Genomic DNA, 17,998 nt, shown 5'->3' on the forward strand with positions numbered 1-17,998 from the left:
ACCTTCTTTCCACACAGTTTGGGTTATATAATCAGGTTCAAAGGCTTCCTAGGTGGTCTCTTGTTCATTAATTTGTCTTGAACACAAAAAGGCGTGAAGGATAAATTGCCAGAGAAGATTATCCATTGTTTAGTTCTTGTAGTCTCTGCAGTGGTTCATTATTCAACATGTTCCGAGGAAATGGATCGTTTTTGCAATGAGGCCGTTATTCCATTGCATTCAGCGATATTTGGCTCTGATTGTAAGAGTAGTTTTGTGATTTCTTGAAACAAGTTGCTTTGCCTGTCTGTCTGTTATATCAGCTTATTAGTAAAACTTCCTTCTAAAATGTTATTTATTTATTAGATTATTTATTTATTTAGTTATTGTTATTAGAAATTGACAATATATCTGAAAAACATATCACAATATCAGCATTTCATATCAGTCGATATCGATACTTGTTGACATCGGTAATTGTTGAGTAGTTTTTTGTTTTAAATATCTGAAATACTGCCAAACTGGTAACATGACCTTCTCTGTTTTGTCCAGTTTTCACTCCAAACTTGTTTTTTATTTTGATTTGTAAGCAAACAAAAAAATTAAGTGGTTCGATTAAAAATCTTTAGAATGTGCCAATTTCTTAATCTTAATCTGATTAAACGTCAGAATAATCAGTTACTAAAATAATCTTTAGTTGCAGCCTTAAAATGATAATAAAAGAAGATAAAATTTAGGTGTAAATAATTCTAATAAAGTCAAGCTAAGATAAAGCTAGACAATATAGCTAAAAAATATGTCAAAAAAAGCATTTCATATTGATAATTATTGATTAGTTTTGTTTTAAATATCTGAAATACTGCCAAACTAGTGACGTGACCTTTACCGTTTTATCCACAGTTTTCACTTCAGGCTGTTGTGTTTTTATCTTTAAGCAGTTAAGAGGCACGGAGGAGAAACTTTAAACTGCTGCCGCGGCAGTTACTCAACATGTGGTTGCTAGGTAACCAAAGAGTGAGCGAGTGAGTTGCTAGGCAACCAAAGAGTGCAGTGAGTTGGTTAAACCCACCAACTTTGCTTAGCTCACCGAGGAGGGTTAAGCAGATGAAGTCTATATCTACCAGAATGCTTTGCAGTTCAGTGAATATTCTACATATTGAGTATTAAAAATCCTATCAGATCTATTATGTATTTGTTAACAAATTTGTGTCTTTGTTTTTTTTTTTTATTGTCTTGCCTTTGTGAAGCACTATGTGATCTATATGTCTGTGAATGGCACTAAAAAAATTTCTTTTTACTTGCCTACTTATTTTATGCTGATATTTATCACGTGTCTTTTGTGATTCATATATAATGGAATTGATTTATTGTCCAGCCCTAATTGTTATTAAGGGGCCCAACATCCAATCTTGAAGAGTTTTCACTTCTTGGAAGTCAAATGAGTCCCATATATTGGTGCTAAAAAAGTAAATTACTTGAAAACAGAATCCCTTCAGAGCATGCAAGCATGACTTTGATCACCAATGTTCTGTTTCATATTTTTATGCCTCCTAACTCTTGCACCCGTTAGTAAATCAAATAGAAAAAAAAAGAAGAAATGTGGTGGAGGCAATCCAAAATGAGAACCAGAGAACTTTCTCTGTTCTCAGCTGCCTGTCCTTTCGAGTCGAGCCGTGCAGCTGGGATCGCTCTACGTCCGAGGACTGAGCCACCTGCTGGGAGCCAACAATGCCAGCGGCTGTGCGCTGCCCAGCGCCGCTCTGATGCCTTGGCACGGCTTTGACGGACGGCTGTTCCACTCCAAGTACCTGCTGGCACACAGCGGCGCGGAGAAGTCTGAGCTGCTGGACAGAGATGTGAGTGCAGACTTAAGAGAGCTTGATTGAGTCAACACTAAGGCAGAGGAAAAGAGGATTCATTCACATTTAAACATCATACTCCTGACTGTTTGAAATGTGAGAAATGTGAGGTTTTAGATATTGAGTTAAGTGAAATCCTTGAAAATGCTTTTCAGGGTTCGGAAAGTGGTTTATTTTAATATGAAGTCCTTGAAGGTTTTTAAGGACTTTTTATTAAGTGTAGTCTAATGTTTAATTAAAAGCCTAAATTTACACACTGTTAAACAAAAGTCTTTTAAAATGACTAATTTAAATTAGAGAGAGTTGTTTTTACAGTGCAGTTGGAACCAGATATTTAAAAATAATAAAAACACACTTTTTATTTCACTGTCAGGAGTTAAATCAGACTAAAAATTTCTTGTTTTATATTAGTTAGAATCAGCAAAATTATTTCTCTTTGCTAAATGACAGAAAGGCTAGCAAGAACATTTTTAAAATATACAAACTTTCTTTGTATCTTGTGCTTTAAGCATTTAATTTGAACAGGAAGGTCATTTATATTAACATGATTTGTTAGGATTTTTCCAATGTGATGAATATTTATTGTTCCTAATGGCTTAATGACTTATTGATCTGTGTAGTGAAAATAAAGTTTGACTTTTATTTTACATGTAATTATGGTCATTGTTAGACTTTTTGTTCATGTTTTCTTCTTGGACCAATCAAGTTTATATTTAGTTGAATTTATATCCTGCTGTGGAATGCAGAATACTACCACAAGACTTTATTAATAACAGTAACAAATAATATATAGTAGTGAACTGAAACTGTCTATTTTTTTTACTTCATTTGGTGCTGTAGAAGTTTGAAAACTTACTTTTAAAATGCTTGACAAATAATTGAATTTCATTGTGGGAAAAGTGTATAAACCCTGTGAATTACTGTATATGTGGCCTTATGTTGGTATAAACTCTAAATAAATCTGCGTTTCTTTCTAGATGTTCTCCCTTTCTCAGTTTGTTCAGCTGAAGGAGAAACTTCTGGAAACCTGCAGGAAGAGAGGCAGAATCCTCCAGTCCAGACCCAGAGAAACACAGAGAAACCTTCGATACTCAAACACTTCAGGTGAGACTGCAGACTCACCACTTATTTCCTGTTAATATACAACGTTCGATAAAGTAGATGTTGATTCAGCGGGATGCATAAAGCAGCGTTTTTGGTCCTCAATTAAGTTTTTGTTTTCCAAATCAAGAAACAAACCTCAGAATTGCTGGAGAGAGATTACATTCCTGTGTTTTACTCCTGATGAAAACATAAACTGGAAACCACACATCAGTAATTTAAAGACAAACATATCAGAGACAACTGGGTTATTATATAAAGTGGAAGACTCACTGAATGATGAAGCGCTGGTGATATTATACAATTCACTGATTGTTCTTTGCTGGACCAATTATGTAGAAGTCTGGGGGAAATGCTTGTAAAAGCGTTTACCAAGTCATATTTTTATTTTGACAGAAAGCTAATAGGATTATGATCAGAAAATGATACAAAGACCCAACAAATCCGTCGTTCCTGAACTTGAAATTGATAAAATCTCACAACTAATGCACAAGTAACGTTTAAAATACGAAATATATGACTGGTAAATTTGCACAAAAGATTTATTCAAAAAGATTGCATTTATAGTTATATAAAGTATAAGAGATTTTTAAAAAATCTAAAAAAAAAAAAAACCCCGACGTATTTCAGTTGTATTTCCAAAAATTGAATAAATGTGCTGAATATGTCATGAAGTGCGGATGGTGAGGGTTGGTGAGGCAGATGCAGCGGACCCAGGTATGATGAATAATGATGGTTTTAATGACGAAGCACAGTCCAAACGACGAACAGCAGGCACATGGAAACACTGACGACAACTAGACTCGACACTGACGACAAATAACCTAAACATTGATGAGGAACAAGGAACACAGGTGGAGTTAAATACACGGGAGGGTAATCACAGAGACGAGACACACCTGGGAACAATCAAGGGTAGGACAGGACAATGAAGAGACTTAAGGACACAGAAAACTCTAAATAAACACAGAAAAACACAGATCCTGACAGTACCCCCCCTCAAGGGCGGCTACCAGACGCCCACAAAACAAAAACACAACAAGGGTGGGCGGAGGGGCGCTGGACGGGGGGCCAGAGTCCAGAAAAAACAAAAAACAACCCACCATTGTGGGCGGAAACACAGGAAGGGCCAAGAGTCCAAAAACAACAAAAAACTACCCACAGGGTGGGCGGAGGCAAAGGAGGCGGGAACCACTGAGGTGGTCTGGCGGTCGTCCGCGGCGGCGGGAACCACGGAGGCGGTCCGGCGGCCGTCCGCGGCGCTGGAGGCGGGAACCACGGAGGCGGTCCGGCGGTCGTCCGCGGCACTGGAGGCGGGAACCACGGAAGCGGTCCGGCGGCCGTCCGCGGCACTGGAGGCGGGTACCCTGGAGGCGGGACCCCTGGAGGCGGGACCCCTGGAGGCAGGACCCCTGGAGGCGGTCCCGCGGCCGTCCGCGGCGCTGGAGGTGGCAATGGGGAGTCCCGGGGGCCGCCCACAGACGGCGATGACGAGCCCCCCGAGGCAGGGTCTCTGGTGGAGCACAGGGGGTCTCAGTGGGAACGCGGGGGTCTGAGTCTCGGAAGTCGGGGTCTGAGTCTCAGGAGAAACGCAGAGGGTCTCGGTCTCGGGAGGAACACTGGGGGTCTCGGTCTCGGGAGGAACACTGGGGGTCTCGGTCTCGGGAGGAACACTGGGAGTCGGGGTCTCGGGAGTCGGAGTCTCTGGAGGAACGCAGAGGGTCAGGGTCTCTGGAGGAACACAGGGAGTCTCGGTCGGAACACAGGGAGTCTCGGTCGGAACACTGGGAGTCTCGGTCGGAACACTGGGAGTCTTGGTCGGAAGTCCAGAGCGCAGCCTCGGGGCCGGCTGCGGAGGTGAGCCGGGGCGGAGCCTCGGGGCCGGCTGCGGAGGTGAGCCGGGGCGGAGCCTCGGGGCCGGCTGCGGATGCGAGCCGGAGCGAAGCCTGGGAACCGGCTGCGGATGCGAGCCGGAGCGAAGCCTGGGAACCGGCTGCGGAGGCGAGCCGGAGCGAAGCCTGGGAACCGGCTGCGGAGGCGAGCCGGAGCGAAGCCTGGGAACCGGCTGCGGAGGCGAGCCGGAGCGGAGCCTGGGAACCGGCTGCGGAGGCGAGCCGGAGCGGAGCCTGGGAACCGGCTGCGGATGCGAGCCGGAGCGGAGCCTGGGAACCGGCTGCGGATGCGAGCCGGAGCGGAGCCTGGGAACCGGCTGCGGAAGCGAGCCGGAGCGGAGCCTGGGAACCGGCTGCGGAGGCGAGCCGGAGCGAAGCCTGGGAACCGGCTGCAGAGGCGAGCCGGAGCGAAGCCTGGGATCCGGCTGCGGATGCGAGCCGGAGCGGAGCCTGGGAACCGGCTGCGGAGGCGAGCCGGAGCGGAGCCTGGGAACCGGCTGCGGGTCCGGAAAGCGACGAGGGGCCGGGTGCACCAGCGGCTCACGTCGCTGTCTCCGGGCAGACCGCGGAGGAGGTGTTTCCGGAAAGCGACGAGGGGCCGGGTCTGCCAGCGGCTCACGTCACTGTCTCCGGGCAGACCGCGGAGGAGGTGTTTCCGGAAAGCGGCGAGGGGCCGGGTCTGCCAGCGGCTCACGTCACTGTCTCCGGGCAGACCGCGGAGGAGGTGTTTCCGGAAAGCGGCGAGGGGCCGGCTCCACCGGCGGCTCAGGTCGCTGGCTTCCCGGACGGAGGTATCGACGGGGGCCATATCCGGGGGGTGCCAACACCAGTCTTGTCCCCCGGAAAAGCTCCCGCTGCAAGTCGGCGAGGGCTTCAGCCAGCTCCCTCTCCTCCCTGCCGGATCTCCGCCTCCTTCCGCTCTGCTTTTTTGGAGGGAACCTCACTCCAGCTGGGTCCATAATAGCAGCCTCACCGATCGGTATGGTCGGGTCCTTCTGTCATGAAGTGCGGGTGGTGAGGGTTGGTGAGGCAGATGCAGCGGACCCAGGTATGATGAATAATGATGGTTTTAATGACGAAGCACAGTCCAAACAACGAACAGCAGGCACATGGAAACACTGACGACAACTAGACTCGACACTGACGACAAATAAGCTAAACATTGACGAGGACCCGACGAGGAACAAGGAACACAGGTGGAGTTAAATACACGGGAGGGTAATCACAGAGACGAGACACACCTGGGACCAATCAAGGGGAGGACAGGACAACGAAGAGACTTAAGGACACAGAAAACTCTAAATAAACACAGAAAAACACAGATCCTGACAGAATAACGTGTCTGAAGAAACCAAAGTATATTAATTTTATAATATCACTATCTGTACGCTATAACAATCAAAATAACTTTTTTTATTTCATTGAGATTCTCCTGCATATTCTGTAAAAATAATGTTGTTTTTTTTTTTTTTTTCTGTAAAGGTGTTGTAAGAAGGTATTACAGTACATATGTATCTACATGTTTCTGTCTTGAAGAAAAACATTTTATTAACACAAAAAAGAAGTTTATAAATAAAACTACTTGAAAAGTGTGTCTGAATCTATAAAACTTACAAATCCAGAGCTGATTGAATGAAAATATAAATATTAGAAGTTCTGAATATTTTTTTTAATAACCACCTCTAATTTAGTTCACGTCCCTTTACAATAAAGAAATACTTTTTATTTTTCTTTCTGTGCTGTAGATGTTTATTCTCTATTGCTTTTTGTTTGGTGTAATTATGCCTGGACTCTTTGGAAGAGATGTTTGATCTTGAAACCTTCCTCGAGGGTCAGAAAGGAAAAAAATTAAGAGTCGTTCTGCTGTTTTTAGGATCCTGTGGCTCAAATGCATTCCAGAAAACCTCAATGTCCTCGTTGAGCCATGGGGACCCTAAACGTCAAACCTGCTTTCCCAATCTGTTTCTTGTTTAGTAACTTTCTACTGCAGCAGGATAAACAAGCTCAGATATTGAGCAGAAGAATCACTGTGAAAGCTGTTCATATCATGCACTTCAGAGGCTGAAGTTGGAGTCTTAAGAAGATTTCTAAGTATATTTATTTACATCTTTTCAGATATCTTTTTAAGAATGAACAGAAAATGTAACAGTTTATTTGCAGGTTATACAGACAAACCTCAACTCATTAAGGTAATAAACCAAAACAAACCATAATATAACACGTGAGCCCAATAAACTGAAATAAGGCAATATTATTACAATAATATTTAAAAGAGAGTTAATTAACAATATAAGCTCTTTTTGCTGAGTGAAAAATAAGGATGGAGTTCCTTTCTCTTAATATACAGATCTGGAAAAACTGAAGAGTCCACTGCACTGAGCCCCATTGAAAACCTTTTAGTTATTCCACCAAATACTGATTTCTAATGTCTTCCTGAGTTAAAACATTAATATTGTTGTTTCTAAATGAATATTAACTTGTGTTCTCTGCATTATTTGAGGTCTGAAAGCTCTGCATCTTTTTCTGTATTTTGACCATTTCTCATTTTCTGGAAATAAATACAAAACTTTTACTTTGAATTTCAGAGGCACGTTGTCAGTAGTTCATAGAATAAAAGAATAATGTTAATTTTACTCAAACATAAACCTGTAAAAAGTAAAATCAGAGAAACTGATCATTGTAAGTGGTGAGCTGAGCAAAGTTGGTGGGATCAACTAACTCACTCACTCTTTGGTTACCTAGCAACCCACTCACTCTTTGGTTACCTAGCAACAACATGTTGAGTAACTGCCGAAGCAGCAGTTTAAGTTTCCACACTGTGCCCCAATTAAGTTGTTTTCTTTCAGCATACTTCATCATAGCTTGAAAGAATATTATATTTTATTATTTTCTCAAAAGTAGTTTTGATCTATAGACACATCATATTTTATTATCTGCTATTTTTCTCACTTGGAAGCTTATTGTAAAAGGTTTTATATAAACAGAACGATACAGCAGCTTGGAGAGTCAGAAAAACATCAACATAATGTTTTAATATTTCGAGAAAAGATGCAGCATTTTGTCTAGACTAACAATTTATTGTACCTACATAGTGAAATCTAGAAGAGTACAGAATTTATTTAAAGAGAAAAAGTCAAAATTTAAGAGTTGTTTTCTTCCTCACTTCATTTTTTTTAAATCATAAGCTTTATGTTTCACTACAATGCTCTAACTGATCTGACAATTGATCTACAGTTGTAGTTCTCTTAACAGAACCACATTACCCAGAGGGCCGTGCTGTAATGAAGTCCATGTGTCCTGTGGTGGTAATGCATACTTCTTTTTTTGTGTGCGGACACTCACACGCCCACACACACACACACACACACACACACACTCGGTGCTGTGCGCGGCTTGGTGGTGGCTTGCTTTGTCAGGGCAGCAGTAATGGCAGGTTTCTGTTTATAGGCTGGGAGAGCTCTATTTTAAGACACACAACAAGACAAACTGATTACAGACTCCTCACGTCTCTCTCCCCTTCCCCTCCACGGCTCCCCTCTCCTTCACTCTTTGTCCTTTCAGTTTCATGCTTTTCTCTTCTCTTTAAATCCTAATTCACCTCCTTACCTTCAGGTTGCATGCTGATTTCTAGCGCCACAATGCAGCTGCAGCTTTTAACCGTAACATTTCCAACCTTCGTCTTTGGGTGCCGTGTTGGCGCCGACTCTCGGATTTGCGCCGGACTGTGGGCTTTTTGCCCAGGGCGACCCGTTGTGGGTCTCAGTAGGATGTTTCTGGTTTCATAGATGAATGATATACACTCCTCGTGTCTCAGAGCTTCATTTCTGTTGGACACAGACACCAATCATTACTACAGAACTGTGGGGAGATGAAGTGTGTGTGTGAGAGAGTAGTGGTGGCGCTATGTGGTATCATTGAGAAGCCCGGTTTGGTTTTTGTTTGGAATCGGGCCTGATGTTTAGTCTCCTCAGCGAATATCTCCTCTGCCTGTCTGCCCTCGCAATCACGCTCCGACATTGAGTCCAGAATAGCTGCTCTCCCACGTCCTAAAGGGAAACAGACGCTAAATTGCAGAATATAAAATATGACCAGAGAGCTGCGATCTTCCTCTAATAACAATCATTTTAATCCTCACAGATCCAATCTCCTTGACAGGTTTTAGAAGATAAAATAGTCAACAAAGTAGAGCCTAAAAATCTTGTGTGGTTGTGGCCTAACATGCCTTTCACCAGCACTTGGCATCTATCCGTGTGCTTTTTTTACTCACTTAACACTCAGACTTTATATTGTGGCCCCTTTCAGTTTAGTAGACCACATGTCTCTTTTGATAAAGTCTAAACCTGGACTTGGATGTTTTTGTTTTTTGTAGTTTGTAATAAAATCACACACAGCTGCCTGATTTGCCTTTGTTAAAAAACAAACCCTACAGACTTTTTCTTAACTTTAAATGCGGAGCGTCAACCAGCATGTAGTGGTGTTTTTTTCTGACGTGATCTCAGAAAAATAAAACTATGCAGAATAAACTAATTGTCGATGTTTGTTCTTGACCTGTTATCTACGACCAATCGAGCTATAACTACAGAGACGGGAATATAAAGGACCTGACTTGGGAGAGGATCAGCAAGGAAGTTGGAATGTTAATAAGTTATAACTTTTACTATTTATATTTCCCCACATTTGAGCTATCCAAATCCATCCAGCAAAAACATTCAACGTTAAATAAATGTTGTATTTAGTTGGACGAAACATGCAGGAGACGGTGGAAGAGTTTGAAGGAGTCTCCTCTCAACACCCGACGGTTTTGACACGTCTCACATGAAGCGTCGGACGCGTTTTTTGACACGTGAAACGTTTTCGGTGTGAACGCAGCATAATGAAAATGCAACTATAGATTCAGCAATCCCTCATTTCAAAGCGTCAAATCTTCCTTTTCCTCTGTTTTTCTAAAGTTTTGTTATTGTTTTCACCATCTGTTTTCCTCTCACTCTCAGGTTTCCCTTCAGGAGCTGATCAGGCCTGGAGAGGAGAGACCAGAAGAGACCTTCAACATGGACAAACATGGAGGCAAAGAGAGGCGGCGTGTGGAGAACAAAGCGGCTGTGAAAACCCAGAAACACCGCAGTGGAGAGCAGATCACAGAGGGGGACGTCAAAGTTTCCATTCACATCGCTCTAACTCCTACGAAGGTCGACCCCTGAACCGGAACTGGCATCCCAAACAGAACCGAGGTCGGCTGCATCACAACAGAGGGAGATACCAGCTGGCTCCCAGGTAGGAAGGAACCGTCCGGCTCAGAAATATCAACAGATTGTCCTTTTTTTAAAATAAACAAAAAACTGATTTCTTCTCTCGTCTCGTCTCAGATGGCAACACCCTCCTGCTCCCTGAATATAACAGAAGCATGAAGAGAGAGGAACTAAGGATTAAAGAGAAGGACTTGATAAAAAAAGACGCGATGAAAAGGAGGAGTGGATCAAATTCCTCTGAACAAACTGATTAGCGGATGATCCGTTGGGAATGTTTGTCTAAAGGATGGAGCAGGAAGAGAAACGGAGCCTAAACTGGAAACACAATGGTGATGGTGCCATGGTATGTTTAAAAGAAATCCTGTAGTCTCTACTTTATACCAGCAAAACCTTTTATATTTAAGGACAAAAACATTTAAACAAAACGAAGAACTAATAAAAATAAAGCTTACTTTAGCACGTAAGTTTATTGTTTGACTCCGAGTTTGGCTCTGTCTCTTATCTGTTACAAAAGGAAAATCTGTGTATTCAGGGAAATAATCCTTCCTACAGTAATGGGCTTTAGAGAAAACATAATGCTGGTGTCAGATATCAAATCCACCACAGCTGATATTTGGCAAAATAAAAGTGTCTTGAATGCAAATTATTTGTTCATACTCTGAAAATAAATGACAACATGCCAAATTTTATCCAAGAGTGTTTTAAATTACAATTTATTTCTAAATTTGATAACAATTTGAATGAGTCTCAGTCCTGCTGGGGCTCCGCTGGAGATATCATATAAGTTATTCTATTGGTCTGTGTAGCTAAGCTAATGTTTTTAAATACATTTCTTAAAATCTATTCTCAAACATTTTATATTTCCAAAGTGGAAACCATGAAATACAGACACTTCCAATAGCTTTAACCAAACACTCGTGCAGATACCAAACAGTTAGTTGTTTTTGTTGTTGTTGTCAAATTGGTTATAAAATTAACTATTAATTTTAATTTGCTGCTGCAAGTCATTTTTGCACAATAGAAACTTTACTGGGATTTTATGCGATTGGCCAACAAATGTGGGTAAAGTGGAATAAAATTTATACATATTTTTATTTTCTTTTACAGGTAAAAATGTGATGTGGTCATCTTACGACGCTCCTGGAGGCGTCATTATTATTCATTGAGTCATATCAGCAAAACCATACAGTTTCAATGCAAGATGAGTTGGAATCTGTCACAAAAATGGTCGTAGTGCCCTTATTCTTATCCAATTTATAAAAAGATGTGTTTTAAATTAAATCTGAGAAAGTTACCAAAGTTTCACTCAGTAAAATATGTATCTGTCTGGATATAAAGCTATAAACTGTTTGGTTTCTGTGAAGTGAATTTCTCTTATATATTGGCCAATAATTTAATTTTACATAATTGCTGCCAGTTCTTATACTTCATAAAATATTTCATCCTATCTGATGATTGTTATGAATGTTTTCTACAAAAACGAGTCAATTCGTCCAGTTTTTGTCACTTATTGAACTTTTAAAAATCACAGCGCCACAACGAAGGGAAAATAATGCAGAGTTGAATTGTTTTGTGTTCATGAGGATGATCGACAGCGCTAAGACCCGCCTCCTGGCTCTGATTGGTTGTTTCTAGTTAGCGCTGGAAGAAGGCAAAGGAGCTCGATTTTCTTCATATGATTATCTCTCATATCAAACTGTCACAGCAATAGTGACAGTTTCAACTAAAATATAAAAAATATTTTTAGAAAAGTTACATACAGCAACTTTAAGCACTGTTTTGTGCTAGGAGTGTCACTTAAAATCCTGGCCAACATTATTATTCCTATGCAGTGAAAAATAAAGCAGGGAAAGTTTTCTAGCTGAAGCGTTTTGTCTTTGTTCAGTGTGTCTGTGTGTGTTTGTGTTTGTGCATGTGGCTGTAAGCAGATTAGAGAAGAAACGTGAGAGCGATTTACTTAACAAACGGAGGGAGGTCAACTGTTGACGGAGTGATGGTGGCTCTTACAGATCTGAAGCACGGAGGTTTGGCTTTACAGAGGCTTCTCAGACACAGAGAAATGCATTTTTAGAAAATAAATATGCAATAGTTGGAAAAAAGCATGTGTCATAACAAATTTTCTGAGAGAAAATAAGAAAAAAACAGTACTGTAGTAGTCAAACTAAAGGTCTGGGGGCCAAATCCGGCCTGCAGTAAGTATTTATGTGGCCCTCCACATAAATAAAACTTTCACTATAAAAGTTGTGTTCTTAAATACTACTTTGATCAAATCAAGGGAGTTTTTATTTATAAGATGTGGGGGAAAAAATTATAATATTTAATTTCAAGACGTTCTCATCGAATCCAGTGACAACTATTTATTATTTTTAACAGTTAATCGCGTAGCTTTATAAGTACATCCTGCCACAACGGGCCTTTTGGGGATATTCAAAGATACTTTATTGATTCCAAAGGGAAATTAAATCAATTAAACTCATTTTGTGATCTTTGTGTGGCTCAAAAGGAACATTTTTGTGTGCCTGATTGTGTCTCAAATAAGACACAGTGGTGTCAAAACAATCAGAAACAGATTCAGAGTTATAGTTTTATAAGAAACCATCTATAATGTTTTTAATTTTTCATGTCAGTAAATTTGTAATAAAACTGATTTGGATTCTTAAGTCCCTGTCCTTATGCTGTAAATGTTATTTTTTATGCTTATATGACATGTAAGGCAAATAAAATACACAAACGTTTGTGATTGTAATGTGACAAAATGTTTAAATTACATTTTTTAACTAATTAATTAGAGTTTAAAACTGAAATGTGTTTCTGCTCAAGATGCATATAAATACTACAAACACAAAGGAAGCACTCCAAAAGCACAAAATCTTACTAAGTATTTTTGGTCCAGTTTCGAGTGCAAATATCTTAGTAAACTTGAAATAGGACAAAACCAACTTTCAAAAAACTTTTCAAAAAGAAATACGAGCTTGTTTTAACTAAATAATTCCTTAATATTGATGAAGAAGTAATAGAAGTGAAATAATCTGCTACTGGGATGATTACTTATAATCAATATGAAGGATTTCCTGCTGAAAAGTTAGTTTTGTCTCATTTCAACTGTCCTAAGATATTTGCACTAGAAACTAGACCAAAAATACTTTGTGTTTTGGCCGTTTTCCCAGCTTTGTTGGCGATCTGTGAAATCAAATATGGTTTTAAAGAAGCAGTAAAAAGTCTGCGTATTTACTGTGTTTGCTGGAGTTATAAAAGGATGCAGGGGCAGGAGTCTGAACCTCGACAGAAAGTGACTGATTTACTCATAAAACCTTTTTTAATGGGATGTAACCACACACTCCACTCCCTGCCTTTCTTCCCGGGCCAGTGGCAGCAGAAGAATCAACAGAGCGTGTGGGTGTTGTGGGGTTTGTAACTGCGGTGAGTGGAGTGGGTGGGTGTGGGTGCGTGCGTGGGTGTGTGTGTGTGTGTGTGTGTGTGTATGAGTGAGTGAGAGAGAGAAGGAGGCACCTGGGTGGGGCGCACTGCACGCATACACAACCCATTCTAGATAATAACAACAGCAGGAAGGAAGACTTCTGTGGTGAGAGGATGGAGGGTGAAATAAAAGGCGAATTGGAGGAAAATGGTTGATTTTAAAAACTAAAGGAGACAGGTTGATGTGTGATGATGTAAGGGGGGAGAGAAGAGAGGAAGTCAAGCTTATTTGTATTGATCCTGTGCAACTGTCAACTTAGTCATTCGAGGCGCCATGATGGACGTCAGACATGAGGATCTGGAGTATTGAACTGAGCGACTGAAAATGTTTTTCCAAAATATTTCTGTCAGTTTATTCATGGATTCCACTTGTTCGAGTTGAGTTAATTTGTCTGTGAACGTAACCCACCTGGTTGAGGCTCAGACAACCCGGACCTCCTCCCTCCTGACGTGTTGATCAAATTACCGATTTTGCCTGAATTCACACCACATGATTTATATCAGTACATCATAAACGGCATTTCCCTTCACACCGGAGAAGCCTTCAAAGTGTACAAAACGACATGCAAACCAGTTTTACCCGTACATGCTAGGCTACATGACAGTGGGGCACAGTTTCCATGGTTACCAATGGACACGTACGTTCTCCATAACGATATTTAATATCTTTGTAATCATACTTATTGGTACTCATAAAGAACATGACCGTTAATCTTCTTACCTTATAACAAGTGTTCTCTGCAGATCCACAGTTAGACTGAGGGCTAACAGTCTTTATGATTGACGGCAGCTATCCACCGCCATATTTCCTCACTAAAAGTTATACAATAAAACGACAAGTTTGGTTTCCACCCCAGGCAGGATCCTATGGCCATCTTTAAAGTGAAATCACCTAAATAAAAGCGATATTTTGCTACCAGATATCCGCTTTCTGACAGGCTTACAGGAGTGCATTGGTTATTTTTTAGGTCCATCATGGCGGAGTTCTGAAGGCCGTGACGTCACTTAAAAAGGGTCAGTAGCACATTTCAGCAACAAGTTTGTTCAAAGCGCTTTACATGATAAAAACACAAAAAATACGAAGATGTAGAACACAGTGAAAAATCGAGGCATTACATTTTGTCAGGTGAAATCATTATACATCAAAATGTTGGTCTGGGTTTCATTTATTAGGTTTCAAAAGCAACTCTAAACAGGAGGATTTTAGTCTAAATTCAAAGGAACTCAGTGTTTCGACTGTTTTGCAGTTTTCTGGAAGTTTGTTCTAGATTTGTGGTGGACAGAAGCTGAATGCTGCTTCTCCATGTTTGGTTCTGGTTCTGGGAATGCAGAGCAGAACCAGAATCAGAAGACCTGAAAGGTTGGCACAACAGCAGCAGATCTTTAATGTGTTGTGGTGCTGTGTCTGTTCTCTGAGCTACCGGGAGCCAGTGGAGGGACTTTAGAACTGGGTCAATGTGCTCTATCGTCCTGGTTTTAGTGAGAATGCGAGCAGCAGCGTTCTGGATCAGGAGAAGGGAAGATGAGCTGCAGGGAGTCTGCCATCAGCCAGAGGAAACCCAGTTGGCAGTCTGACAGATCAGCTTCCTGTGTGTGTGGTTTAGGTCCGGGCGTGGTCCCTCCAGCAGCAGCGACACAGACAGGCAAACTTTCTCCAGAGGCCTCCTCCCTGAGACCGCCTCAGACCTCCTTCCTTTGTGATGGCGGTCTTATCGAACCGCGCTGAGACTTTTCTCCAGCTGAGGTCATTGAAAACACTCTCATGGTCGACTGTTTATGGAACTTTTCACGTCACAACCACAAATTTAATTGAGATTTTATTTGAAAAATCATTATGAAGTGGTTAAAAATCTGAAAGAGGAAATATTTTTTGGGGGGGGGGGGGGGTGCGTGGAAAAAAGGATACATGATTGTTTTTGTTTTTTTTTTCAAACACAGCCACTTCCTCCTAAAATTTTACCGTTATTAATATTCGGCCTGGACGATATGGCTGAAAAACATCAAGATACAAGCATTTCATGTCAGTCGACATTGATAATTATTGATTAGTTTTTTTTAAATATTTGAAATATTTTCAAACTGGTGGTGTGACGGATCCTCTTTTATCCACAGTTTTCACTCCATGCCATTGTGTTTTTAATTTCAAGCAGTTATGAGGCACAGTGGGAAAACTTTAAACTGCTGCTTACTCAGCAGATGGTTGCTAAGTAACCAAAGAATGAGTGAGCTAGTTGTTGCTAGGTAACCAGAGAGCGAGTTAGTTGAAAGTCTTCCCAATTCTGGATCTGAGTTCAGTGAAATTTTTAAATATTTTATTAGACATATTATCTATTGATACTGGTCACACGTCTATCGCAATGTATATTGTTATTGATTTATTATCTAGCCCTAAACTACCATTTTAAAGACGTAAATTCGTACATTTTTGCACATTTTTTCTTTGCATCTCAGCTTAGGTTAAGTCAGATTACTGTGACCAGCAATTTTTAAGTTTTGCCACAGATTCTGAATTGTGGCAAAGAAGAAAAATAAACATAACTTTACTCCTCCCCATAAATTTGTTTTAAAAGTCCTTGAAATTACCAAAAGGTTAATATTCCTAGTTACTAGACTAATAAACAGCTCAATGCGATATTATTGGGACTGCAGTTACCCTCATATTTGGTGCTGATAATTTAACTTTCCTTGTGATCAACCAGCAGTGCTGCAGTTTTACCCCCAAAAAATTTTTAAGGCTTCATCCTGAATTGCTGGTTTGTCCCAAAACATTTGTGCACCCATACTTCACACACTAAAGAATCCCGGGGGCAGAAATGACTGTTATTTTGTTGTTGTCGATTTCACAAAGGCACGCAGAGGGACACAGGCATCCAGAAATACACAGAGCCATGGTGTACAAATATAACCCTCGTGTATTTACAAAAGTCTATAAATACAAACTGCTTTCTTTAGCTGAGGCCAACACACACAGAGAGAGAGTGTGTGTGAGCCAGTAACCAGTTCAAACACACTACAGACTGCTGCCCTAATGCCATGTGGTCAGTGGAGTTGGACACACGCACACACACACTGACAGAGGCAATGATTTGAAAGGAATAAAGTAATGAGAAGCAGGGCGAGAATGAAGAAACAGATGATGAAGTTTGAGCTCATTTTGAGATTTATTAGCGGATGATAAAACTTTCTCGCTGCCACGCCGGTCCAGTGAAACTTATCAGAGTCTGAAGGTGATAATATAGGCTCAACTCTGTTTTCATCAACTTATTTCTCACATATCAGGCAACAAAAAATATATTTTTGTACACTTTGTTCAGTTTTAAAGGGGACCTGTTACGAACTTGAACTTTCATTTGGGTTTTTCTGTTTCTAAAAACAACCCAAGTGCTTGAAAAACACAGCCAGCTGTTTTTTGGTAATATGGCAATGTTTTTTGGTGATGGTCAGTGAGAAGCACTTCCCGTCACCTAGCAACCCCAGCAAAACCCAGCCTGTTACCTAGCAACTCAAGCTGAGCTCCAGCATGTTTGGTCAGCTGGTTCTACTACTGTATGTGCTGTACAATGGCTGCTGGAAGAGATAAGAGTTTTGTTGTTGACTTTGAATTCAGAAACCTCTTTTTGCATTCTTATTGGTTGTGCGGGAGGCGCCACTTCTGCTTTTCCAGGATGTACGGTTGTGTAATTGAACATCTGTTTTCACACGAGAGTGTAAACCCAAGACCTACCATCTGGTTTGAGAAGCAAGGTTTACAGCTTCTGTATGTTTGGACTTTGAATTCAGGTTAACTCCCAGAAGAGATGATTGAGATAAAAGCCAGTTTTAAAAACTACTTTCTGAAATTTCTAATTTCTTTTAAAGAAGAAAAAGCGAGAAAGAAATTATTGAAAATTACAAAATGAATTAGGTATTAAAAATCTAAGATTTATTGCCTTGTTCTAAGTAGTTGTAAGTGCGGCAAGCTCTCACTAGTCTAGCCCCTTAAAGCTCTTTCATACGCGACACGTTTCTTCTAGAAAAAAGAGGTCTTGAATCCGACGGTCATCTTTCAGTCTTTACTGAACTTAAAAGAACATAAAAATAACAAACAGATTCAAAACAAATAGAAAGTGACGGTCAAAAGACTGTGTTACTCTCCAGGTGCCAGACTTCTACAAAGAGCTAGTACTTTCGTCTTGGATAAACTAATTAGCCACTAACCAATCAAAAGGCACCATGTCATAAGCTCAAACACAATACAATTAAGACGCTTATCTTTTTCAAACAACAGAGGAAATACACAAACACAAATAACATTTTGTATTAGGTTCCAAAAATGTATATATGGCTCCTACAGTAGTAGTAACAATAAACTTTATAAAAGGGACAACACAGAGCTCAAACATAAATGTCACCATTTGATTTGTTTTACCAGAGTATAGCACAAGCTAATTTACATCTGCAGTCC

The 17,998-nt window shown here is 40.8% G+C and overlaps 1 protein-coding gene across 1 annotated transcript in view; it reads left to right on the top strand.

The window, feature by feature from the left end:
• fam120b (family with sequence similarity 120B) overlaps positions 1-11,520 on the top strand; it is a 28,141-nt gene extending 16,621 nt beyond the window's left edge. Inside the window, exons 12-15 of the mRNA XM_014470704.2 lie at positions 1,629-1,835; positions 2,816-2,942; positions 9,823-10,102; positions 10,195-11,520. Of these exons, the coding sequence (XP_014326190.1) occupies positions 1,629-1,835; positions 2,816-2,942; positions 9,823-10,102; positions 10,195-10,219 (639 nt within the window). The 3' untranslated portion in view covers positions 10,220-11,520. The remainder of the gene's footprint in view (positions 1-1,628; positions 1,836-2,815; positions 2,943-9,822; positions 10,103-10,194) is intronic.
• Positions 11,521-17,998: the final 6,478 nt, after the last annotated feature.

The sequence above is a fragment of the Xiphophorus maculatus genome, chromosome 4, assembly GCF_002775205.1.
Source record: "Xiphophorus maculatus strain JP 163 A chromosome 4, X_maculatus-5.0-male, whole genome shotgun sequence".
In the NCBI taxonomy this organism is placed as follows: Eukaryota; Metazoa; Chordata; class Actinopteri; order Cyprinodontiformes; family Poeciliidae; genus Xiphophorus; species Xiphophorus maculatus.